The sequence below is a fragment of the Dysidea avara genome, chromosome 5 (assembly GCF_963678975.1).
Source record: "Dysidea avara chromosome 5, odDysAvar1.4, whole genome shotgun sequence".
Classification (NCBI taxonomy): Eukaryota; Metazoa; Porifera; class Demospongiae; order Dictyoceratida; family Dysideidae; genus Dysidea; species Dysidea avara.
Genome location: NC_089276.1, coordinates 2,147,565 through 2,173,249, shown reverse-complemented (window position 1 = coordinate 2,173,249; position 25,685 = coordinate 2,147,565). Strand labels below are relative to the sequence as shown.

General features: G+C 40.7%; 2 protein-coding genes across 2 annotated transcripts in view; one reads left to right on the top strand and one right to left on the bottom strand.

Moving 5' to 3' along the window:
- Positions 1–12,727, bottom strand: part of LOC136256386 (terminal uridylyltransferase 4-like) — a 36,354-nt gene extending 23,627 nt beyond the window's left edge. The window contains exons 1-2 of the mRNA XM_066049336.1: positions 12,669–12,727; positions 12,261–12,455 (exon numbers count right to left, since the gene is read on the bottom strand). Of these exons, the coding sequence (XP_065905408.1) occupies positions 12,261–12,449 (189 nt within the window). The 5' untranslated portion in view covers positions 12,450–12,455; positions 12,669–12,727. The remainder of the gene's footprint in view (positions 1–12,260; positions 12,456–12,668) is intronic.
- Positions 12,688–24,800, top strand: LOC136256389 (terminal uridylyltransferase 4-like). Its single transcript, XM_066049340.1, has 18 exons — positions 12,688–12,812; positions 12,912–12,971; positions 14,315–14,411; positions 15,051–15,137; positions 15,555–15,649; positions 16,890–16,953; positions 17,012–17,087; positions 17,504–17,546; positions 17,600–17,689; positions 19,375–19,488; positions 20,178–20,252; positions 20,303–20,370; positions 20,867–20,976; positions 21,987–22,034; positions 22,081–22,163; positions 22,790–22,858; positions 23,177–23,483; positions 23,787–24,800. The coding sequence occupies exons 1-18, from the start codon at positions 12,783–12,785 to the stop codon at positions 24,719–24,721; spliced, it is 2,451 nt and encodes an 816-aa protein (XP_065905412.1). The 5' UTR covers positions 12,688–12,782; the 3' UTR covers positions 24,722–24,800.
- Positions 24,801–25,685: the final 885 nt, after the last annotated feature.

The window sequence follows — 25,685 nt, the reverse complement described above, 5'->3', positions numbered from 1 at the left end:
ACGAAGGTGAAAAAGCCTTGAAGAAGCGGCAGAAACATATTTTAATTGCTGATCGGTCGGATCATGGGTGGGTGCCGTTCGCCACTACAAAGCGGACCCCTTAGCGGACGACTCCGACGATGAAAAGGAGATCAAGAAGGCTAACAAGGCCGCTCAAAAAGAGGTGGAGAAAGCAGGATTCACGTCAGCAAAGAAGCGGCGTGGTGGTGGCCAGGGCAGATTTAGAAAAAGACGCCCCCAATGGATGGAGCAGCCTGGGCCCAGCTACAGGAGGGAAGTGTATCAACCACCACCACCGCTGATGGGGCAGTACCAATTCCAGAATAGACCACCCCCACAGTATCGTAACAGACCACAGGTTCTGAGCCCATGCTTCAGCTGTGGAGCATATGGTCATCTGGCTGCCAGTTGTGGGGTAAAAGAACGCCCATATCCTTTGAACCAGCCTGTGGTGAGCAGTGCTGCTGATGTGTCTGAGTTTATACATCAAAGTACTTGTGGTGTATGTGTTGATAATGTGGCTGCTGGATCAGCCAGAGGCATAGAATGTGTTGATGAGGTTGCAACTAAGGTCTCAGAGCATGTGACCAATGGGGAAAGTGTTGATAGTACAGAGGGCAATGGTATGTATGACTTGCATGAGTTAGAATCCTGTAATATGCATGAGGTGGAATGCAGTACTACGCACACAATGTGAATAGCAGTGACATGTGTTCAGAAATAAACCCAAAGTTCTGGGAAGTGGAGTCCAGTGGACTCAAACAGATAACTGATGTTCAAGGGCGCCTGAAGAAACATTTAATGTATTGGGAAAATGTACTGCATGCTCTGTAGAGAATTAACTAACTCTTATTGTAATGATGTAATGTATGATGTAATGCGCATGTGCATGATGGCTTAATGATTCTTGTATCCGTGCGTGGTTGGGGAATCTGAGTTAGTAACCTCTAGGAGCGAACCGTATCACACTCAACTCGTCATTTCTGGTGCTGTGAAGGAAATCTCCATTGATACCAAGAGTGACAAATCCAAGTCAGTACGGATCTCTTCCAATTACCATGGATCATCCCTTATTGTTACCATCATTATCAACCCTGAACCTCAGTACTAGTACCTCACCGAGTCTTGCAAGGGTACCCACAATAGAACCGAGAGCTAACCCATCATTAACAGAGGTCATGCCCACCACTAGTAGTAATGTAACAGGTCGTACTCACTCTCAACAGTTCACCGCAAGCAGATTACCAAAACTGACCCTACCAACATTTTCTGGTAATCCCCTACATTGGCTAACCTTTTGGGATTCCTTCCAAGCAGCTATTCATCTGAATCCCAATCTCAGTGCAGTACAGAAGTTTAACTACTTAAAGGCTCAGGTTGATGGGGATGAAGCAAAGACAATAGAAGGGTTCCCCCTTAGTGATCAAAACTACTTGCATGCAGTCACTATTCTCCAGGACCGCTTTGGTCAAACACATAAGCTAGTGGCAGCCCACATGCAGGCTTTATTAGAAGTAGCAAGTCCATCTAATGAGCCTTATCCACAATGACGTTTTATGACATCACGATAATAAAGATGGCCGCGATAGTTGGGGGACTGTTATACAGGCGCCTATGGAAAAAAAATTTTAATTGCTCATATTTCAATCAGAAAAGAAGATATCAAGTTCTAAACAACAGGTACAGTCAAGGTTTATATAAGACATTACGATAAACGAGTTTTTTCACGTTTCAATTTTTTTTTCTAAATAGCGTACGTTTACAATAGCTTTTGTTACTTCATAACCATACCTGTCGGTTAATGGTCGATATCTCCATGCCTAGCTGAAATGTCAGCGATCAAAAATTTATCTCCATATGCGCCTGTATAACAATCCCCCAACTATCGCGGCCATTTTTATTCTCGTGATGTCATAAAACGTCATTATGGATAAGGCTCATACACTTACTAGCCTGCGCACATTTCATGATGTCATCAACAGCCACTCCCGTGGTCTATTGTCACTTGGAAAATCAGAAGACACCTATGGTGATCTATTAGTGCCCATTATTCTCAACAAGCTACCTAAAGAAACTAGACAGAATCTAGCAAGAGACACTACCACCCCGGAGTTGACATTTTCACAGCTTATGACAGCTATTCTTAAAGAAATTAGAATCCTAGAAACTAGTAACAGTACTTCATACAAATCCTATTCTACAGCCGCCTTTGTGGTCGGTTCCAAACCTCCACGTACTAACAAGAGTCAAGATAAGGGACCACAAACATGTGTGTATTGTAAGGGGACCCATGCTACCAATCAGTGTACCACTGTAGTAGACCATCAAAGACGACTAGAAGTAGTCAGACAAAACCACCTCTGTTTTAACTGTCTTGCGAGACACAAGGTCTCACAGTGTACCTCCAAGTTTCGCTGCAGAAACTGTAAGCGAAAACATCATACAAGTTTGTGCAATGGGGATAACAGAGCTGATGTACAAACCCAAGTCACAACTCCACCAGTCTCAGTTCCACAGCAAAATCCGACCACCGCTACACCAGTATCCTCCTATTTCACTCCTGCATCCAATCGTTCATCAGTTTGTCAGCTGAAAAGAGCCATAGCTCCAGTCATTAGTGGTGGTACTAGGATCAATGCTAACATTTTGTTTGACAAAGGAGCTCAAAAATTGTTTATATGCTCAGAACTAGCTAGCAAACTCCAACTCATTCCTGACACGACCACCCAAGTGGCCCTTTCCTCATTTGGTGCCAACTCACCATCATTACAGACATTAGAGATGACAACTATCCAGATACAAACACTCAATGGTGATCGTATTCCAGTCTCTGTTCTCATTGTTCCACATATTGCTACGCCTCTACAGAATTCGTGTACATTAGAACTGGATACGTTGCCACACTTAAGAGGGCTGAAGCTTGCAAATCCTGTTTCAGATGAGCTGGAATTTTCAGTGTCAATTCTAATTGGAGCCGACCACTATTGGTCATTTGTACAGGATCACATCATCCGAGGAGATGGTCCAACCGCACAGCAGTCCAGACTTGGTTACCTTCTCTCTGGACCCTTACCATCGCCGACCATTCAACTCTCAACATCTGCCCTATTACAGATCACAACCCCAGCTGATCAACAGTTTAATCCACAGGAAATGTGGTCCATAGAGGCTGCTGGAACCAATCCTGAACTGGACAGAGACACCTTCCTCCATGTTTACCAGTCAAGCCATATCACTCAGAAGCCAGATGGAACATACACAGCCAAGTTCCTGTGGAAAGAAGACAAACCACACCTCCCATCCAACCTTGATATTTGCACCAGACGAACAAAGTCACTTGTCACAAAGCTCAGGCGTCATCCAGAACTACTGAAGTTGTATCACAATATCATTAAGGATCAAGAACAACATGGATTTATCGAACAAGTTGATGACACCTCAAACACTTCCAATGTTCACTATTTATCTCATCATGCAGTTAAGAAAAATTCTCAGACTACCCCTATACGAGTTGTTTATGATTGTAGTTGCCGTGAGAGTACCCAGGCTGCTTCACTCAATGATTGTTTAATAGTTGGACCATCATTCATTAATGATCTTTGTGCCATCTTACTCCGTTTTCGATTACACCCCTTTGCTTTGCCCAAAGACATAGAAAAAGCGTTCCTACATGTTCACCTTGACCAGGCAGACAGAGACTTCACGCGATTTCTTTGGCCACTTCAACCTGAGAATGTGGACAGCAAGTTTCAAGTGTATCGTTTTACATCAGTTCCCTTTGGCATTGCCAGCTCGCCATTTATGCTTAATGCTATGATCAACTTACACTTACGCAAATTTCACTCCCCTATTTCTGACGACATTCAGAAAAACATTTACGTTGATAACATCATATCCAGCTGTGCTACTGAAGACCATTTGATTGAGTATTATCATCACTCACGAAGTATCCTGTGTAAAGCCGGGTTCAACCTACGATCATGGGCATCAAACAGTGCTGCTCTACGGCAAGTTGCCACCAATGACCAGACCATCGACTGCAACACAACCGTCAGTATACTTGGCATAAAGTGGAACACTGCAACTGATACTATGTCTCTAGCTCCAAAGCCATTATCTTCCAACAGTTTAGTGTCCAAACGCAGTATCCTCCAAGACTCTTCCCAGATATATGACCCTTTAGGGTGGGCTACTCCAGTGACTGTTCGGGCCAAAATTTTACTTCAAGACATATGGCAACGGAAGTGCTCTTGGGATACCCCTCTAGACAAGGACTTGTGTGACAGATGGCTCAGTATTCGCCGAGATATTGTTGACCTCCCCATGGTGGTCCATTCAAGGACCTACTTTCACCAGCAGTCAGGTATGCCAGATCATATTTATGTATTTGCTGATGCTAGTATTAAAGCATATGGTGCTGTTGCATATCTTCACAGAGGGTCTGAAATTTCACTCGCCATGTCGAAAAGCCGTGTAGCCCCACTGAAAGCCTTGACACTCCCAAGGTTAGAACTTATGGCTGCTGTCAGTGCTAGCAGAGTTGCTAAATTTGTTCAGACTTCACTCTCTCCAAGCAACACACCTATCCCTGTACATCTTTGGACTGACAGCCAAATAGTATTACACTGGCTACGGAATGGATCCCATGCACAATCATTTGTGAATCAACGTATTGATGTAATCATACAACAGTTTCCTGCAACTACCTGGTCGTTTACTCCCTCAGAGGACAATCCAGCGGATCTTCTCACTCGGGGAATATCTACTACCCAACTGAGGGCTTGTAAACTCTGGACGCGTGGTCCTGATTGGCTACCTGATCCAACAAACTGGCCAAAGTGGACACCAGCAAATGTTCTAGAAATCCAAGCATATGACACAGTGGAATCCTTTACTCCTAGTGAAGAGACAACATTGGATGAGAAATTCACAGGCATTCTAGCCATTCTTGATCCTTCACGATACAGCAGCTTTCATCGGTTACAAGCTGTGGCTGCTCATGTCATGCGGGCCATTCACAACTTGCGTAATCCTCGTACTCGTAAGCTTGGACCTCTCACCAGTTCAGAGCTGTCTTCCGTTAGTAAACAGTTGATAATGGCTGTACAATATTCCATCTACAAAGATGAGATTGCGTTTCTGAACAAATCAAGATCACACTGTCCTACATTAGTTAAACAACTACGTCTTTTCACTGACGACTCAAAGTTGCTCCGCTGTGGAGGTAGAATTCATAATGCGCCAGCTACAGATGCTACCAAATTTCCTCATCTTCTGCCCCCTAATCATCAAGTAACCAAGCTGATTGTCTTAGATGTTCATAAAAGACTTCACCATGGAGGGGTAGGTATTACAGTAACAGCACTTCAGCAAATGTATTGGATACCAACCATTCGACAGTATGTACGAAGATTGTTGAGACATTGTGTGACATGTAGAAAGCTGATGGGTAAACCTTATGTAGCCCCAGAATCCCCACCACTTCCAAAAGTGAGAGTCACTGAAGCCCCACCATTCACCATAACTGGTGTAGATTTTACGGGAGCATTGTATGTCAAAGGCTCTACTAATGGAGAGACTAAGGTATATATCTGCCTTTTTACATGTGCAGTAACCCATGCTGTACACTTGGAAGTGGTCAGTGACCTTACTGTGGATACCTTTTTATTGGCGTTCCGTCGCTTTGTTAGTCGAAAGTCACTCCCTAAACAGTTGATTTCCGATAACGTATCTACATATCTGTCGGCGGCAGAGGAGCTACGCAAGATGTTTGAGTCTGATACACTCAAGGAGGCACTAGCATCCCAGAATATCTCATGGACCTTCATTCCTAAAAGAGCCCCATGGTACGGCGGTTTCTGGGAACGAATCATAGGGCTGACCAAACAGGCAGTGAAGAAGACACTTGGGAGGGCCTTTATTACCCAGAATCAATTGGAGACTGTCGTTGTTGAAATTGAGGCCATGTTGAATAATAGACCCCTAACGTATGTGTCCTCGGATCTTTCTGACCCAGAGCCGCTGACACCTTCACACATATTGTATGGCAGAAGGATACAGTCGATTCCCTTTCATCTTGAAGACCCAGAAGACCTGAGTGACCCATTGTTTACTTCCAGTAAGGACCTCAGAGGAAGTGTAGATAAACAAAAACGCCTTGTTCAACAGTTCTGGCGACGATGGAAGAGAGAGTACCTAACCAACCTCAGAGAATTTCATAAGGCTTCTGGAAATAATAAACAGGTTATTAGAAGAGGAGATGTAGTGATTGTCCATGATGACAAGCCCAGAGTTCAGTGGAAGTTAGCAGTCGTCGAAGAGTTGATAGAAGGCAGAGATAGGATGGTTCGAGCTGCCCATATCAGAATGGATAAACTTAAGACTACACGTCCAATTGTTAAGTTATACCCCCTTGAAGTGTCTGAAGTAGAAAATCAAGCTGACAACGCAGAAGTCTTCCAGTCATCAGAAGAACTCAGTACAACTACTCGAGCTAAACGGGCAGCTGCTTTACAAACTTGCCAGAAGTTAACTGAATGGACTGATGCACTTCGGGCCCCGGAGGATGTAGAGAATTAACTAACTCTTATTGTAATGATGTAATGTATGATGTAATGCGCATGTGCATGATGGCTTTAATTAGAGTAATGATTCTTGTATCCGTGCGTGGTTGGGAAATCTGAGTTAGTAACCTCTAGGAGCGAACCGTATCACACTCGACTCGTCATGCTCCTCCCCAAATTCTGGATTGTATAGAAAATGGCTATCGCCTTCCGCTTAAGTTTGTTCCCCCAATGCGCTTACAGTGCAACCACAACTCAACAGCAACCCACAATGAGTTTGTAAATGAGGCCATTGAAAATTTAGTCAAAAATAGATGCGTAGCACTTGTGAATGATAGGCCCTATGTATGTACCCCCCTCTCAGTTGTATCAAACTCATCAGGCAAGCTGCGTCTCGTTCTCAACCTAAAGTACCTGAATCAGTTCCTGCATGTCTTGAGTTTTAAGTATGAAGACCTTAGAACGGCTGCTCTGATGTTTGAAGTAAACGAATACCTCTTTAAGTTTGATCTAAAATCTGGTTATCACCATGTTGACATCCATCCAGAGTATCAAAAATACCTGGGTTTTCAGTGGAAGACACATGACAAAGTTAAAAACTATGTGTTTACAGTCCTACCCTTTGGGCTTTCATCTGCATGTTACCTATTCACCAAGTTGATGAGGCCTTTGATTAGACACTGGCGTGGGAGAGGACTGAAGGCTATTCTTTATCTCGATGATGGAATTGTGGCAATTAAAGACAGAGAACAAGCCCTGAGAGAGAGTGCTCAAGTTAAGCTTGACTTTGATAATGCTGGCTTTATAGTTAACAATGAGAAATGCAATTGGGTGCCCAGCCGTAATACAGAATAGCTTGGGTTTCAGATAGACTTATCAGTGGGCGAGTTCTCAGTCCCTGCATGTAAAATTGATATGATCAGGTCAAAGCTGTTGACAGCTAAGGAGGCCCAGTTAGTTCCAGCCCGACAGCTGGCCAGTGTGATTGGTACAATTATTTCTATGTCCATAGCCCTGGGCCCAGTTACTCGCCTAATGACACGCAACCTGTACGCTGTGCTAAATGACCGTGTATCTTGGTGCCAGAGGTTAGCACTGTCAAAGGAAGCATTGGATGAATTGCAGTTTTGGCTGGATGAGATATCTCACTTTAATGGTCAGAAGATATGGCCCACAGCTTCTGCAGTCAGAGTGGTGTATTCAGATGCGAGCGCCACTAGTTATGGGGCGCGGAACACGGGAATGTTGTTGCTAATGGGCAGTGGTCACCTGATGAAGCAACACAAAGCTCAACTTTAAGAGCCGTGAGGATGGTATTAGAATCATTCCAGACTAAGTTAAAAAATGAGCGTGTGCGTTGGTTTACTGACAACCAGAATGTGGTCAGAATTGTCCAGTGTGGAAGTAAAAAGCTTGCCCTACAAACTGAAGCTCTAGGAATTTTCTCTGCATGTGTGAGTAATAATATACGGATAGAGCCTGAGTGGATCCCAAGAGAGCAAAATGAATTAGCAGACTATTATAGTCGTATTGTTGACTACAATGACTGGATGTTGAACCCTTCCATTTTCAGCTGGTTGGATGCCTTGTGGGGTCCTCATACAATTGACCGGTTTGCTAACCCATCTAATGCGCAGCTTGAACGCTTTAACTCAAGATTTTGGTCACCAGGATCAGAAGCTGTAGACGCTTTTACCTGCACCTGGGCAGGAGAGAATAATTGGTGGCGTCCCCCTGTCTATTTAATCCCCAGAGTCATTAGGCATGCTCAAAGTACACATTGTAAGGGAACCCTGATTACACCCCAGTGGGTGTCTTCCCCCTTTTGGCCCCTATTGTTCCCCTGATGGTGCGAATCCGATAGATTCAGTTGTGGGGATAGCTGAGCTCCCTAATAGTGAAACCCTGCTCTTACCAGGTGAAACAGGTCATAATCTGTTTAAAGGCATACCCAACACTCCAGTTTTGGTATTACAGCTAGATTTTACTACCTAAAAAGCACCCTCAATGTAGCCATAAAAAAAAAAAAAAATAAGTATATAAATAAATTTTAAAAATAAATAAATGTGCATCCGTTGTGTCTGTATTCCTTCTTGCTAGCAGCACAGTATTGTGTGAAACAAACTTATATACAATAAATAAATAAAAGAAATATAAAAAGTGTTAAGGAATGGCCACAGCTTACAGTGCTATGAAAGGGCCACAGCCTACAGTGCTAATGAAAGTTGTGTTGTACCTGAGTGATTGTAGTTGGCCTATGATGCCTGCCTGACAGTATTAATGCAACCTACAGAGCTGAGCTTATCTGACTAGTGAACAGGCCTACAGTGCTGGCTACACCTGGGTTATGGGACTTTACTCATGTATTGTTGATATATATAGTAGCCTACAGTGCTGACTGATGTAAAGGTCTTTTCTAATTGATGTCCATAGTGTTAGTATTACTTCCTCAGTTAAAAAGGCCTCGGCCTTGATGAAATGTTTATTGGACTGGTACAGTGGCTTTATGGAAAGAGCTGCAGTAGTGCTGACACTGGTACCCAGAGCTTACAGTGCTGAGGTAAAGGGTACTATTAGTACAGATTGGTACGGTCTGGTACCTTGGAATCGTTCACCTATGCTAATGGTACTCTGCTGAGGCAGACAAAGTGAATGAACACTATAGAGGGAGATAACTGGAGTGTAGCCTGTGTCTTAGCCAAGGTGTTGCATGTAATTGCATGATGTTATCTCCCACACACAGAGTTGGTCTGTGCATGCAAGGGAAGTATATTAATACTGACACATGTATCCCACAGGTGTTCTGATGGAAGGCAGCTGGAAGCTGATGAGTGATATGGAGGACCCGGAGCTAAAGGATTTGGCAAGAAAACTGGGTAAACTGCCTACTACAATCCTACACAGCCGTGCTGATAGTAGTGTCAAGAAATATTTGGGTGCATTTAGAAGGTGGAAGACGTGGGCAACCTCACATAACCTAGTCCCGATTCCTGCTAAACCCCATGAAGTTGCCTTGTACCTCCAGCACCTGGGTGATAGGACACAGTCAAAGTCAGCTGCAGAAGAAGCCTGTAACGCTCCCTCATGGATCCATTCTAGTGCAGGAATTACCTCTCCATCAACACACCCATTTGTTAAGGCTGCATAAGAAGGGCTGAAACGAACTCATGCTAGGCCAGTAGTCAAGAAGGAGCCATTAACAGTGGAAATGCTGGAAATGATTGTTGATAATGCAGAAAGATCTGGCTCGTTATCCGACTTGCGTTTGGCTACTACTGTCCTTCTGGCATTTGCGGGCTTTATGCGCTTTGATGAGCTTATAGAGACGAGACCATCTGATATCATCCCCTCTGAGCAAATGATGACCGTAAAGATTCCAAAGAGTAAGGGAGACCAATTACGACAAGGAGATGAAGTATCAATTGCAAGGACTGGAAGCTGGACATGTCCAGTGGCTATGCTGGAGCGCTACATGACAAGAACAGCCACACCTCAGGATGACCAGCGCTTCCTGTTTAGGCCAATCCATAGATCCAAAAATGGTGAAGAGCTTCGAAGTACAGGCAAGATAAGTTATAGTTGCCTCAGAGATCTCTTTCGGAAAAAGCTATCCAGCCTTGGCTTCAATGTCAACGATTTTGGCCTGCACAGTATGAGATCTGGTGGTGCTACAGCAGCAGCTAATGCTAAGGTGCCTGATAGGCTGTTTAAAAGGCATGGGAGATGGCGTTCTGAATCAGTCAAGGATGGATACGTGAAGGATAGTGTGGAGAGCAGGCTGCAGGTCTCCCAAAGCTTGGGACTGTATCTTGTAAACACCTTCTTTGGCCTCTCTAGTGGTCAACCATTATTAATAGCCAACCTTCTGTGGTGGCACAACCCAGTAATGAATTAAGTAGTGGGTGTGTATGGGTATGGTATGGTATGGTGTGGGAGGTGTATTTTCTGGCATTTGAATGCAATGAATTAGACAGAAAATAAGCTCCCACGTTAATACTGATAGTGTTGCATCACATCTGCACGTGACGCCTAGTATAAAAAGTGTGTTGTGGTTTGTTATAATTCACTCTAGGCCACGTGTGTTGAAACAGGTTGGACCCACCCACCCTCCCCTGTGAAATTCCTTAACTCACATCAGATAACCGGAGCAGACAGACGGAGAACTTTTGACTTTAACATATACATGCACTGGAGTGGAGCTTTTTGGGTTTTTTCCTGTACGGTCAAAAAAAAAAAAAAAAAAAAGGCCGGCAGGTTTTTTCCTTGAGTTTCCTTGGGCTGGGTGCTCAGAATTTTTTTGTTGAGCTTATTTTTATTTTGCTAGCCCCCACTTCATTACTCATGCAGTTTTTTTTTCTGTAATGCAAGATCTGATTAAGTATTAGTTAGTTGTTGTAAAGGATTTGTATGTATGCTAGTGGTCAACCATTATTAATAGCCAACCTTCTGTGGTGGCACAACCCAGTAATGAATTAAGTAGTGGGTGTGTATGGGTATGGTATGGTATGGTGTGGGAGGTTGTATCATACATGGGTGGATCAAAGCCTACTGCCAGTTTGACAAATCACTACTACCAGGTTGATACTACACCTCAGATTCCACACTACTTCTCACATGTAGTTACACCACACACTATACATGCATTACTCCAGCCCTCCCTGTAGGCCTGTATTCTTATGGGTATAGTTACAAGCTATAGCAAAAATGTAATACAGCTCACAGCTTGGAAATTGTATGTGTAATCTTTGATTTACAGTAAATACTTGCTGTAAAATAAAGAACTTGGGTATGTTTAGTGCATATAGGATTCCATTGATCCTGTACTGAGACTAACTTCTCAAAAATATAATTCCAAATAAACTATAAACAACCACCTCGTGGTCTGCAGCTGTATAAACATTAACCTTTTATGAATAAAATAATATTAGTGATACCATGATATAAAATTTTTTTTTCAAAGTTATCACAATAGCAATGATACACCACATGCTTTAGCCAAAAATATCTGAGCAACAACTTTTCAAATAGGTACATATTATCGCCATACAAGGTATATGTAGAAAAATAACAAATACACAATACTTACTTGTATAAAACGACTTAACATTAAATTGTCTTTGCACAACCAAGCCCAGTATTGACTATAAGTCAGCAGACCAGGCACTATATGAAACTTTGTGTTACTACCTGAATTGTTAGCCTAACACAAAATTAGATCATTGGATATGCATGTATATATTAGGGGTGAGAGTGTTCTATGGGATATCTTCATGTTTTGCAATGGGTACCATAGATCATGTTTGATATTATACGAGGAGGTAGGCTATGAAGTTTCAACAGTGAGGTTTTAGAACAATACAGATCTGGCTTTGCAACCTCCCTTTAACAAATCTTCTAATAAAACATTGTGTTAGTTTCATAGTTGTGTACATGCAAAGTCTTGTATTATATGACATTATTCTGGCTAATTTCCAATGTATTCAAAGCATATAACAACATGCAAATTTACGATGAAACCTGTGAATTACGAGCACTTCAATATTGTCCTGATTATCAAAGAGTACAGGTCTGTTTAGATGCTAGGGGATATTCATTTATTGCCAACATCAACAACAACTGGAACCAAACTCATCTGGTGCTGCCACAATATGGCTGACCACAACAAACTAGTACACAATCAACACTGCTGTAACTTACTGTGGATGGCTCCACTGGTATTATGAAGTCCTGCTCCAACTCCAGTAGCTGTCTTGTACTTGGCTTTTTGACATTCGACTTCTGCTTAGCCACCACCTTATCTGCACTGCTGTTATTTGCAGCATCTGAAGAGCTTGGTTTATTATTAGCTTCTGCAATCTCCTTGACAACCACACTCTCTGACTCCATGCCGCCCTAGACGTAAGTGCATCACTTTTATTAAACATAAATACGTTGTAGCATTCTGTACAATGAATAAACGTCTTTGTAGCGTTGGTGAGTGGCAAAGTTTAATGGGCGTGCATTGCATGGTTACAACAAAGATTACGCGTAACTAATGGTAACATGTACAAACACCGTTACACACTCTACTAGTGACACTTCCACACACTGGTTACGCCCTCCCACCTCACAACAATCCTGCACAACACCGCATGAGCTAATTTCAATTAACGCCCACCAAAATATTCCACAAGCATCGATTGTGGCACAGATTTTTTCAACGTGTGTGATAGTGTCGAAATGAAGAGATTTAAACGAGGCCTCAAGCGTGTAAGTTAATCTTATAAACTCTGTTTGTGTGCGCCGAACAATTTGGAGCAAGTTAAAGTCACTGGAGAGTGGTGTACTTGCCTGAATTTTCTTGCACAGAAACTCTCCGCCTTAATCTGTACAAGGTGTGGACTGGCTGGACACAGTGATACAGACCAGGTTAGCAGTCATGTGGGCTCGTAAACATGTCTTATATGAGTATTAATCTGTAACTGCAGATTGATTTACTGTTGTTTCATGTAAGCATGTAATGTATAGGGATACACAGCAAAGGGGTGTCACGCAGACATGCGCTGTAGGGAGATCTGTGACCAAAGTCTTGACCAACCGAAATTTTACTTTGACCTGTGACTAAGAACCTTTTAGAGTCTTTGACCGGTGACTTAGCGACGATATTTCAGTACTATTTGATGGTAGGTCAGAAATTCTTACCATTGACTTGGCACGAATTTGGTGGCCTTGACCTTTGACTTAGACTGACCACGGTTGCAGATCTACCTACAGTGAGTGCCTGTATGTCACCCCCTTGCTGTGCCTTTTTTTTCTTTAGTAATAACAATAATTGGGGGAAGGGTGCGACTGTACTGTAAAGTTATATTTTGGATGGAGGAGAATTTTGGAAAGGAGGTCCACTACATAAACTATTGTTTGTGTGAATGTATGCCAAAATGTCTATGTGACCCAATTTGGTGAAAAGGTACCTTTCTTGCACATAGTACAGTACATGGATAAAGTATTCAATCAGTAAGAGCTTCGCCACCAAAGTTTTACAATGAGTTGAGCTATTCATCAGTATTTACAATGATACCTCCTCCTGGGATTTTATGATCTGGTATATTCTCACAGGTGGTAGTAGAAATAGGGGTGGTAGGAGGGAGGTGGATAGGCAACTTAAAGGAGCAAGAAATGGAGGGAAGGCTACCAGCTAAGCCCAGTTTGAGGCCAGAGGAGGCTGTGCACTTGTTACAGTCCCAAGAGGGATCCAACCAGCTGATGCTGTCTGCCTGAATCCACAAGAGCTGTTCCAGCAAAGCCAGGGTGGTATCAGCGTCAGATCATCTACCGTGGATTCACAGAGCAACTCCAGATACACAGTCACAGAAACTAGACAGTTGGATAACAAATCATTAGTGTAATAGCCTAGCTAACTGGTTGTTACATGCAACACATTTTGAAATATGTGCAATAATGGTATCTCTTTGCTAATATGGTCGCATACTAATTGATCATTTGTTTTTGTGTAATTTTGGCTCAGTGTTGTCAATTGTGTATTCACAGTATTTGTCATACAGTTTTAGAAAGTACAGTGATAAAAAAGTTGATCTGATTGCACAATAATGTTAACAAAATTATGTACAGTGTACTTTGTCCAACCCAAGCTTTGTAGGTGTGTCTGTGTGTGTGTCCTATTAATTGGTCTATTTACATACTAAGATAGTAATTGTACCAAAGCAGTCAGTGAGTTATCAGGTCAATAATAATATCATTTTATACTCTTCCAGACTTGTCCAGATTGGGAGGTGACGGAGCTGACCCACTATCCTCCATTGTCATCAACTTGTTATGCTAAAATGTCTTCACTGCTCATCAATCATAAAAGTGAGTCATACGCACACGTGTGTATGTTTAACATTAGTTTTGGTTGTAAATATGTGATTGCATTGTTCATCTGGTTTTCATGTTTCATACTACAATGCTATAGAGATCATGCATGTACAATGCTTTGTTTTAGGGTTGTTTATAGTGGCCCTATTTATTGTAGTACAAATACACACAATGTCTGGGTCTGTTTAAATGCCGGGGTGCTTACAATTACAGTATGTTAGGCTATATAATTCTAAAAAAAAATACCAGAGTCGTGTGCTATACTAGAGTCTATATACACCCTGTACATATTACTGCTTCACCTCGTGTTTCATTGTTGCAAATAAAGATTCTGAACTGTAAGATAAGCACTCTCAGCACCATTTTATCCACTATTACCCTGCCTCGTGTGCTCTAAGAAATAAATGCCTGAGTGCCGGACTTGTTTGAATACCTGGTCTAGAATGATATAGGAAACTAACAATTGTACTTCTGTACAGATATAAATAGTATTCAATGAGTTGTTAGGTGCAATACAGTACCACCCGTCTTATTCTGTAGTGTATTCGTAGTCATCGTACTAGCTATTGTTAGTACAATGATTGTAATGTTGTTTTCATCATCTTCACTGTTGTTATTGTCCCACCTGATCAGATCAAGAATGCCTGACCAAGGAGCAGAGAAGATGGAGAGAGGGAATTTGTTCATTCATTGAAAGTGTAATCAAACCGATTTATCCCTGTATGTCAACAATGATAGGCTGTACACTGTGTGCATGTACACTATAACTATACTGTGTATATAAGAATCATTGTTTATGACTTGAAACTCTTTACAATAGGCTTTGTACAGTAGATTTGGTGGTCAAGCAAATTACCTGTTAGGTTTATACTTCATATAGAAGCTACCTTAGTAGTTATTTTTGGTGGTGAAAACTATGAGGGCAAGAGATCCCTTACTTGTATCATGAACTCTTGATAGCAGAATTAGATGACCTACTAAGTCACTTTGTACACAAATAACACATTTGGGGATTTTTCAAGTTGGCTACTGTACATAGGTAACCTTATTAGAGATGTCTCACTTTGGTAGTGCCAGTCTCACTTTGGTAGAGCCAGTGGTTTATTATTCATGACATCACATCTTGTAATCATTTAGCTGCTCAGCTGGTATTATTTGGCTCATCTGCTAATGGATTTGGTACACCTACCAGTGACCTGGATATCAGTATGAAGCTGCCTGGAAATGTTGGGGTACGTAATTACTGGTTAATGGTTGCTACTGAGTTGTACGTGTGTATGCATGCATTGTACCGTCATGTCAACATTGTAATAATAAAGTGGCAAGTAAAGATCTGTCATGTCTAATACTATATAAGTTGGTAATTGTCAAGGTATGTAAAAGTATTTTTAGTATGGTATAATCAGATTTACACATCAAGTATTTGTGAATACATGTTAATGTTACAAACACATAACTGAGAGTTTGAGGAGCAAGATATGACAAAAAGAATGCGACCATCATCAACAGCAAGTTTTGAAGAAGAAAAAAATGTTTGGTTACTACTGGCTACAGTGTAATGTACTTGATGCATATGCTCCAGTGGTACAGATTGACTGCTGTGAATTAAATATTATTTATTTATTTGTACATGTAACGTACCCCCAAAGCTGATTTGCAGGCCTGTGTAATTTGCTAATGTAAACTCTGATAGTTTACCGATTAAAGTCTTTCAGAAAAGTCGGTATGTACCGTATATGACCGTATTAAAGCCGGGCTCAAATACACGCAGGGGCTCAAATATACGCCGGGTACAGCTAGGGGACTGTCATAATAAACGCCGGGGCTCATTTAAACGCCGGGGTGCTAATGATATGCACTGAAAGGGGTTCTAAACTCGTGTCAGCTGCTAACTATACAGTGATGTCTCGTCACCAGTCTTATGATGTCTTGTCTTGTTCGACTATGCCTTCTCTTCAGGTGATGGCCATAGCGTATTTATCGTGGTCATTGTCATCTTTCCGCCCGACTTCCAATGTTTCACCCAGCAGAGGAGTCCAAATACGTGATGGGCTATGGATTTCGTATTTCGTAGGTACTTGTACTGGCACCTGTCGAGTGGCTAGTAAGAAATAAACGCCCGGGTCCAAATTAACGCCGGTCTCGTTTAAACGCCGGGTCAAAAATGATTTATAGGAAATAAACGCCCGGGCTTCTATACGGTCATATACGGTATATATGTGACTGAATTTGACAATACTAGGCTCTGTCACACACACCCAATTGTTTGACTTTGAAAAGATCATATCTCAATGTAGGAATATACCATCAGCTTCAAATTTGTAATTTTGTAGTGTTACAGAAGCATTGTGTAAAAATTCCAGGTCAGTACCATGCTGACTGTGTGAGTTACAGTTGGTCAAAGTCAAAGAATTGGATGTGTGTGGAAGCCTGAAATTCATTCACATATACATATTTGTCTTACTATTTTAGCACAATCAGCAGTCTTCAATAGTTAAAAATCTACTGAAACATTTGAGGAAGAGAGCTAGAAGAGGTATAATGTGTATTGTGTGGGTGTGGCTCTGATGTAAGCATGGCTCAATCTTGTGCAGATTGCTGGCATTATAATGACCTAGAGGCCATCCCATGGGCTAAGGTGCCGATAGTAAAAATGACACTGTCTCATCAGTAAGTTACATCAATCTATTACTGGCAAAATTATTAATCTCATTCTTCCTCATGTGATTAGGATATGTGTACAAGCTAGCAAAATTGGATTTGCTAATTTTTCGAGTGTGCATGGCCTTAATATGTTAGTATTTCTGTAATAGTATACCACATTGAAGTTAACGTTGATATGATCATATTTTCCTTTTTTCCCGGTGACTATTAATATCAAGAGCTTGTAATAATGGGATTTTTAAAGTATGACCTCTGATTGGTGCTATGTGTAAAGGCAATTAAATATATATGTTGATATATGATTGGCTATAAATATCAATAGTTTTCTGTTAGTAGTCAGTCTATAATGGCCAACTGTTCTTGATACGATATTGTGTCATGATTGTTTTCCTATTGTGTTATCTACTATACTCCTTGTACAGGTTGAACTCCCTCGGCTGTGACATTAGTGTTGGTAACTACATGGTGAGTGAAGCTGCCATCTTGTTATGGAGTGTGTGATGTACTGCCATCCTAAGGCTCTTCACAACACTGAGATGTTGGCTACTTATGCCAGAGTCGATGAACGTGTTCAGATATTGGGTATTGCCTTGAAGCAGTTTGCAAAGGTAAATGTTCGTGGTTCAGGTCTAAACTAAAGTTCATAATAAAAGTTCTTATTAGAGCTGAGCTGAGCGATAGTGGCGATTAATCGATTATTGTGATAGCTACAAACGATCGTGATCTTGATAGTATACAATTGTGCTATCGCGATTACTTATCCATATCTGTGCTGGTCGAAAGTATGGATAACAAAGGCAAGGATGATAATGTTGAAGTTCAGAAAACTGTAAAAGACCAGTAGCTTGATCATGGACAACAAAGATAACAACTGTAATACTGACACATAGCAATTTTTACTGGAGTGTTAGAAAAGCAGGATATGTGGTGTGTGCGTAATTGGAGTATTCAAGTGTTTGTATACGTGAGGTTGAGTGTCTTTAATAGCTGCTTGTAACTATCTTGATACTATCGTTATCGTGATATGAAAGTTACTATCAGATCGATATTAGTTCTAGTTATATCACAGTACGAGTATGATATTGTAGTTATTACATGAGTCCGAGGCGAAGCCAAGGACGAGTGTTAATAACTATGATATCATACGAGTAAACATGATATAACTGGCTTGTACCATGACTCACCACACTGGCAGACTGGACTCACGGGTTGTGCTGAAAATAGCTTCTTAAACCCATTCTCTCTTGTATTACTGCTGCTACTCCTCTTCCTTACAAGTCACAAGTCGTGCATGTACTAATCTATTAGATTAAAGTTACGTAAACACGTGTATCCATGTGTACTAGTCTACCCGGTACTAGTAGTGCGCTGTAGCAATAGAAGCTAGTTAAAGCTATGGTTGAAAAAAGCATAGATTCATTCCTTTGCTCCTGCAGTACTTAGCACGAAGCCAACTATATTTGCTTACCTGGTGCTGTGTCATTGACACCTCACTTTGACTCGTGTTCAAACTGCCAGCTAAGCATAACAACCAGTGGTGTATCTTAGTTATACCATGGCGGCACACTTTGATCTGCCCACGCACCATGGTACAATGATAGTTGTTCTATCGCTCAGCTCTAGAATATATACAGTTAGGCACAAATACCATCCCAAACAAACATCCCAATTTGACACATTGCACCTATGTATATCGTATAGCTTAAATGTTTTGAGGCAAAATTTTTGCTGGTTTTGCGGTTTTGGGGGTTAGCAGCAAAAATTTTATCCTAGACCTCCATATAGTTTAATACATTTTGGGAGTGTTTGCAAATCTGCAGGGAAAAAAATTATTTTTAGCAACATTGTTCAACCTCCAAAAATTTGTCCCTCGAAATATTTAGGCTATACCGTATGCAAGGAAATTTTGACGTCAAAAAAATTTGACAAATTTGACGAATCGCTCTAATTCGTCAATTGTTTATAAGCGCCCTTAAAAGTACAAGTTTTGCCTACAATTTCTTGATTTTTGTCAACATTTTATTCGTCAAATCTGCTGTAGTGTGAATTCGTCAAATTTTTCTTACGTCAAAATTTCCTTGCATACGGTACAGTAATAGCAGACATACGTAAGCACCGTCCTATTTAAGCACCATCCTATTTAAGCACCCTATTTTAAGAATGTATCCTCCAAGTTAAACACTTCCGAATTTAATGTTGAGAAGATTACTCCTCAAGCACTAACTACAATATCTGTGCATCTCTTGGATAATGGTGTTATTGAAGTACATCCTACATATGTGTCTTCCTTTAGGATGCAAACATGTGTGATGCCTCTACTGGTAGCTTGTCATCATACTCCTATATCATCCTGTTGATACACTATCTACAACAAGTGGAGCCTCCTGTGGTACCTGTACTACAACAGGTTTGTGTCTGTCTGTCTGTGTGTAGTGTATGTGCTGCTAGTCTCTGCATAGCAAACATGGTAACACAACTAGTATGGCTGCTAATGACATCTCCGCTGTCCATGACCATGTGGTGGAGACTAGCTATGTTGGCAGGGAGCAACTTAGTTTATGCTTTAGCACAAAATAAACCTGAATGTTGATTTTCATATCCAGGACCCTGCTGTTGTCCACTCCCTATCCACCCTCCTAGGGGTTGTCCCACCTGGTCTAAATTCAAACTTCTATTTGGTCGCTCAATGTCCCTAGACCATGCTTTTGGTACCTTCTGTAGGAGAGTGTGGGGGTCATCAGACAAGGCAGTTCTACATTGTGTCTACTCGTGTGCATGACGTGTATGTGTCCACACACAGTACATACCGTATAGATGGAAAGTTTGGCTGAAGGATAGTTTGGCCAAATTGGCGAGTGAGCAATCTAAAATCCACCAAATTGTTTGTCCAATACGAATCTGTATTAGCCACTAACAAATTTGCCAAACTTTCTTCTCTATCAAGCTTCCTCCCGCCAAACTGTCCAGCTATACTGTACATGTCTGTCAGTAGTGTACTGTACATGTCTGTCAGTAGTGTACAGTAGTGTACAGTAGTTACCTTACTAGTCACTTCACTGTTGTATTGCAATTTGTGTCTTTCCATTACTCAATCAGATTGGTCATAAAGGTACTATACTTGTTGATAACTGGAATTGCTGGTTCTACCGGTTTGACCACCCATCCCAACTGGTTAGTTGTAGCTAGATCAACCTGTCAATCTGGTTACAATACTATCACAGGAAAGGGCGTGGCCCCATGTGGGAGAGAACCAGAGCAGTGTAGGAGAGTTATGGGTGAACTTCTTCAAGTAAGCAATGGTGTCTTTTTCATGTTGATATAGGCAAGCACTCCATTTAAATGCTGGCTGAAATTGAAGTCCTTACGGATCCCGAGGGTATCCATTTGATATCACACTAAATATTTTCCTGAGTTATATCTTCGTGAATGTGTTAGAGAAAATGAAAAATTCAGCAATTGTGTAAAATTGAAGAAGGACTGGGATAAAGCACTATGCTAGTGAGTTACAATTGAAGAGCCAAAATAAAGGGGACTGGGTTAACATGGTAAAAACTAATGAGCAGCTGGGGTTTAACGTGATATTACTAAACTAATATCACTAAATGGAGTAATTGCCACACCTTCCATAGTTTAGCCAGCATTCTTTGGCTTCTAACTCACTCTGGAAGCCATTGATGTTTCCTCAAAAACATGGCATCTACTAACTTAATATTATTATTATGTGAACAGATACCCTGTGTGCAATTTTACTATTGAATTAAATAATACCACAAATTCCACGACAGGTACTACCTGGAGAAGTTTGACTGGAAGAGAGAAGTGGTCACTATTAGACGATTACAATCACTGAGCAAACTAGAGAAGGGCTGGTCCCATAAGAGTGCTTGTATTGAAGGTAATGTTAGGATAGTGTAATGGACTAGTGTAATGAAGTAGTGATCTAGGGCATGTGACCTCTCTGAGACCTGCCACTTCATGAGAACCTTGTCATTAAGTACACTTTAGCTGTGTTTGGGTTGGGACCTACTTGTCTGGTCACTATGATGAGGTGGTCTATGGATGAGATCATGAAGTACGGCACTGAGAGTGCCAGAAATTAAAAACTTACTAATTAAAGGATGTATGTGGCACCCATTTTGCTCATCCCGTTTTATTTGGGATGAATACTTGCAAGTGAAACGAGTGCCACGCCCTTTATTTTTAATGAGTTTTTTAATCACATGCACTCTCACGAGACGACTGCTTTTGAGCGATGCCATACACCTTAGCTATGTTTGGACCAACTTGACATGGTCACTATAATGAGGTGGTCTTATTAATGAGGTCATGAAGCATAATCTTTATAGCACATTCTACTACCCAATCAAAAGTTTCAATTTCCATTTAATCCACCTACATTTTTTAGACTGTTTGCTTAAATCCCACGTTATTACACTTTCTCCGGGTTGTTCCCCTTTTGAGTTAGGACCTTACACCCTAGCCCTATATACTTATATTTATTATATACCTTGAGGTCTACTTGACTTGGTCGCTATAGTGACTAGTGAGGTGGTCTTGTTAATAAAATCACAAAGTGTGCCTTATCTTTTGGGACCTACTAGAGATGACATGGCTTTATTTAATAGTCACTGCCAGCCCTCACTGTATTAGACAGTACTTCTACTTTCCAATCCCAAGTATTTATTTTAGACCAACAAGTTGCAGGAAGAATATTGCAACCTAGTAGTGACCATTACAATAAAAAATGATGAAGCAAGAAAGATCATGACCTGACACACAACCCACTTCAGTGATAAATGCGTATCAATGTTGGTATTTAATTTACACATCAGCCATTGATGTTCCCAGTTTCATCACTCTTTATATTGTAATCTTGTTAAAGAATGTTTTATCATTTTTCTGTAGACCCATTCAACCATAGCAGGAATCTGGCAGGACACCTGAACTCTGAAAGTAGGTATACCCCTCTTAGTGACATGTGTTCATGTGCTACCCTTAGTGTGGCAGTATATACAAATGATGATGCAGAGTGGGCGTGACCACTATTGTGACCCCGCCTTCTACCGTCTGCCAATTACTGATGTGAGTACAGTCCTACCACCAGGAGGATTAGTCTGCATGACTAGTAGTATCTCCTGTTGAAAAGAGACTGTATATTTGTATACACAATACACATGGATGTAAGATCTTTGTAGAGTTATCTATCAGCCTGCTAAAAATCAGTTTGCTCCATGCAGTGTATTTAATACCTGTGCTATAGTATGTTCACGTTGAGCTGAATCCTGAAAATCAGCTAAAAATTATAAGTGGATTTTTTCTCAATAGAGTTAACATTTCAGCCAACCAGATGATTATTGGTAACAGCAAAGGAGTCAACAACAGACATGTACGGTTTGGCCCCCATTACAAGTTCAGGAAAGGGCTGTAATGGACGCTGTACTTATATGACTTCCCATAGGAAATGTATTGTGAAAATTTTGATTGGCCGTAAATATTATGTCAAACATTTGAACAAAATAATTTTGAAATATTTTTAGTGGGTCAAGCAGTACTACAAATGAGCCAAATTTCAAGATCATGTGTAATTGCATCCATGAGTTATTAAATGTTTTTGAGGATTCAGCTCAACGTGAACATACCATAAGTGGTGTACTTAAGGCATGAACATAAGTATTATATGGATTGTAATTTTGAATGTTACACATTAGGAGAGAGTGTTCAAGATTAGTGCAACCAAAGAACAGTTACCACAACTACCTGAAGATGATGATGATGATGTAAGCTGTGTTGTATTCTTGTGCTTCAAATATTTCACCGTGACGTGACATCCGTTAAAGGATCTGACATACGTAATACACTATATGTAGTTTCATCCTATGAAATATAATACACCTATCTGTTAGGTGTATATAAGTGTACTATAACACAATCAAATGAAACTATTGGTGTATCCTGCTTCCATGGTATGCATACTATCTGTGCAGTCATAACTGTTAAAACCATGTTAACTTTGGCAGGTTTTGTGTAGAGGTTGTGTGCAATTGTACATATCAAATATAGATGGTTTCATTGTTGGTGTGTGTACATTACATTAGGAGAGAGCTCTTGAGATTGTTACTAATGAAGATGAGCTACCACGAGATGACGTCATTTGCATATCATCTGACTCAGAAGATGGCAATGATCAAGGTGTCACCATAACATCCATCACTATGGGCGCTACCACTAGTACTGTTAAGAGACATCCACATCAAGTCCATCCACCATTTGGTAACACTATACCAGTATATACTGGTACTAGAGATGGGCCTAGCCCTAAAAGACAACGTACCGTCAGTTACAGTAGCAAAGATGGCCACAATGGTTCTGCCAGCTCATCACAACATTCTTCGACTCCATTTAGTAAGGCTTGACTTTAATTTAACCTGGAGTACATCAAATTCTTTACCTTTTAAAGAATTCAGTGCACTCCTAAAGTATGCCTAAATGTATATACCAGTACGGTAGAACCTTGGTTATCCCAGCTCCAGTGTTTATGGTAGTAACACAATATACAGTATCTAAATTGAAGCCTAACTGCATTTAAATCCTATAAAAATGTTTTTAGTCAAATACTCTATCATTCAATTTATTCAATATTGGGGGCTGGATAACTGAGGGTCTACCATATGTGTTTGTAGTCACAATGGTCACTATTTTGTTAAGGTGGTTTAACAGTCACAGTACCTGGACCCCGCACAGCGTTGCTCACCCCTCCACCACTAATACCCATTTCCAGTCAACCTCAGCCAGTACCACCACGTCACAATACAACTGGTAAAACACAACTACGACAACCTCCCCATTCTATCAGTTCTCCCACCTTCCGAACTCCTCAAAGAAAAGAACTACAATTCCACACCTATTCTGGCCCTAAACAACAGATATCGCCCCAAGTGTACTCTGGTCAAAATATTTTCTCTAATAGTCCTCAACAACAACCACAGATGCATACATTCTCCGGTTCTAAGCAACGAAGAGGAAGAGGAAAAACCTCACCACAGATACATGTATATTCTGGCCCTAAGAAACAGAGTACCCCTACTACCCACACTGCTCCAAGACAGACTTCAAAGCAGCAAAGAGGACAGATATCACCTCAGACTTACTCTGGTCCTAAACGAGTTGCTAGTAGCACAGGCCACAGTAGTCAGGGCAACGGAGACTATGGGAGAAACTATGGCTCCATTGATAACGATTTAAAAGCTTTTGCTGAGGATTTCCCAACAGAAGGCTATCAGTTAAGCACTGGTCTCAAAAGCTATCAATCAAGTCATGATCGTAATAGCAGCTACAGATTAAGTCTTGATCATGATGACAGCTACAGGTCAAGCCGAGATGCTGATCTAACAGGAAATTATACATCAAGTGTTGATGACTACCAGAGAAGAGAATCAAGATTTGACAGCAGCAGATCAACCCAAGATTACCCCAGAAGTTCAGTTGTCAATGGTGGACAGTACACATCTCCTAGGGAACCAAACACCACTAGTAACATATCATCAGACTTTTATAAGATAGTTGCAGCCAACGCAGTGTTGAGTGGGTACACTCCTCCAGTGAGAGGTGATAGACACTTCAGTGATTACTATCGTAGATAGCTTGAGGCCATGTAACCTGTTATTGATCATTGTTTTTTTAATTATTTAACTAGATCGATAAAATTTGATTCACAAAACAGCAGACATGGGGCCAAGTACATGAGTACTTATACTTAAGTACACTTAAGTACAAGTTTGGAAGTACTTGTACTTTACTTAAATACTTTCTTAATTATCCCAATGTACTTGTACTTATACTCAAGTATTTTGCTATGTACTTGAGTACTTAAAGTACTTTCAAGTACCGTAAACATTGTAGTTTGCACATAGTGAATGTTAATGAAAATAAATTTGATAAAGTTATAGTTTTTTAGCTTCTTGAAATTCTTTAGTGCATTTTACAACCTTACTACATATCATCTAGCCATGAGTAGCTGTTTTGTTGGAATTCTGGTAGATATACCGTATAGTGTAATAATTTGATGGGGGAAATTTTGATGAATTTTCTATCTCTTAAATATTGATGAATGTCCTGCACCAGAAGTATTCTAATTAACCAGTCACGTAAGCTTTGACAAGGAAAATTTTGACGAATGGCAAGTACTTCATCAAATTCGTCAAAATTTTCCCCCATCAATTATGTTGTATGGTAACAGAAACAATACTGTTGTTTAAATTGAGAGTTGAAGAGAATGGTTGACAAAAAACCTGAAAGTATACCTGCTGTCATGAAATATTTTGCAATTTCTGAAGTTTTATCTGAAGGAGACTGAAGGCTAAATGCAACTACTGTAATGAGGGGTTTGTTGAATTGGTGGTAACACTTGGTATGAAATTATCATTTATAGTGCATGCATTCTACATCAGACAGCATTCCTTGTGAAGAAGACAGCTTAACTATGGTAACTGAAATTACTTTACATGCTGAACTTGATGACTACTTGCAATTTTAAGAAACCCCACATGTACGAAAAAAAACCAACCCTGCAAACTTTTTGGAAAGATAATCGCATAGCGTATCCTT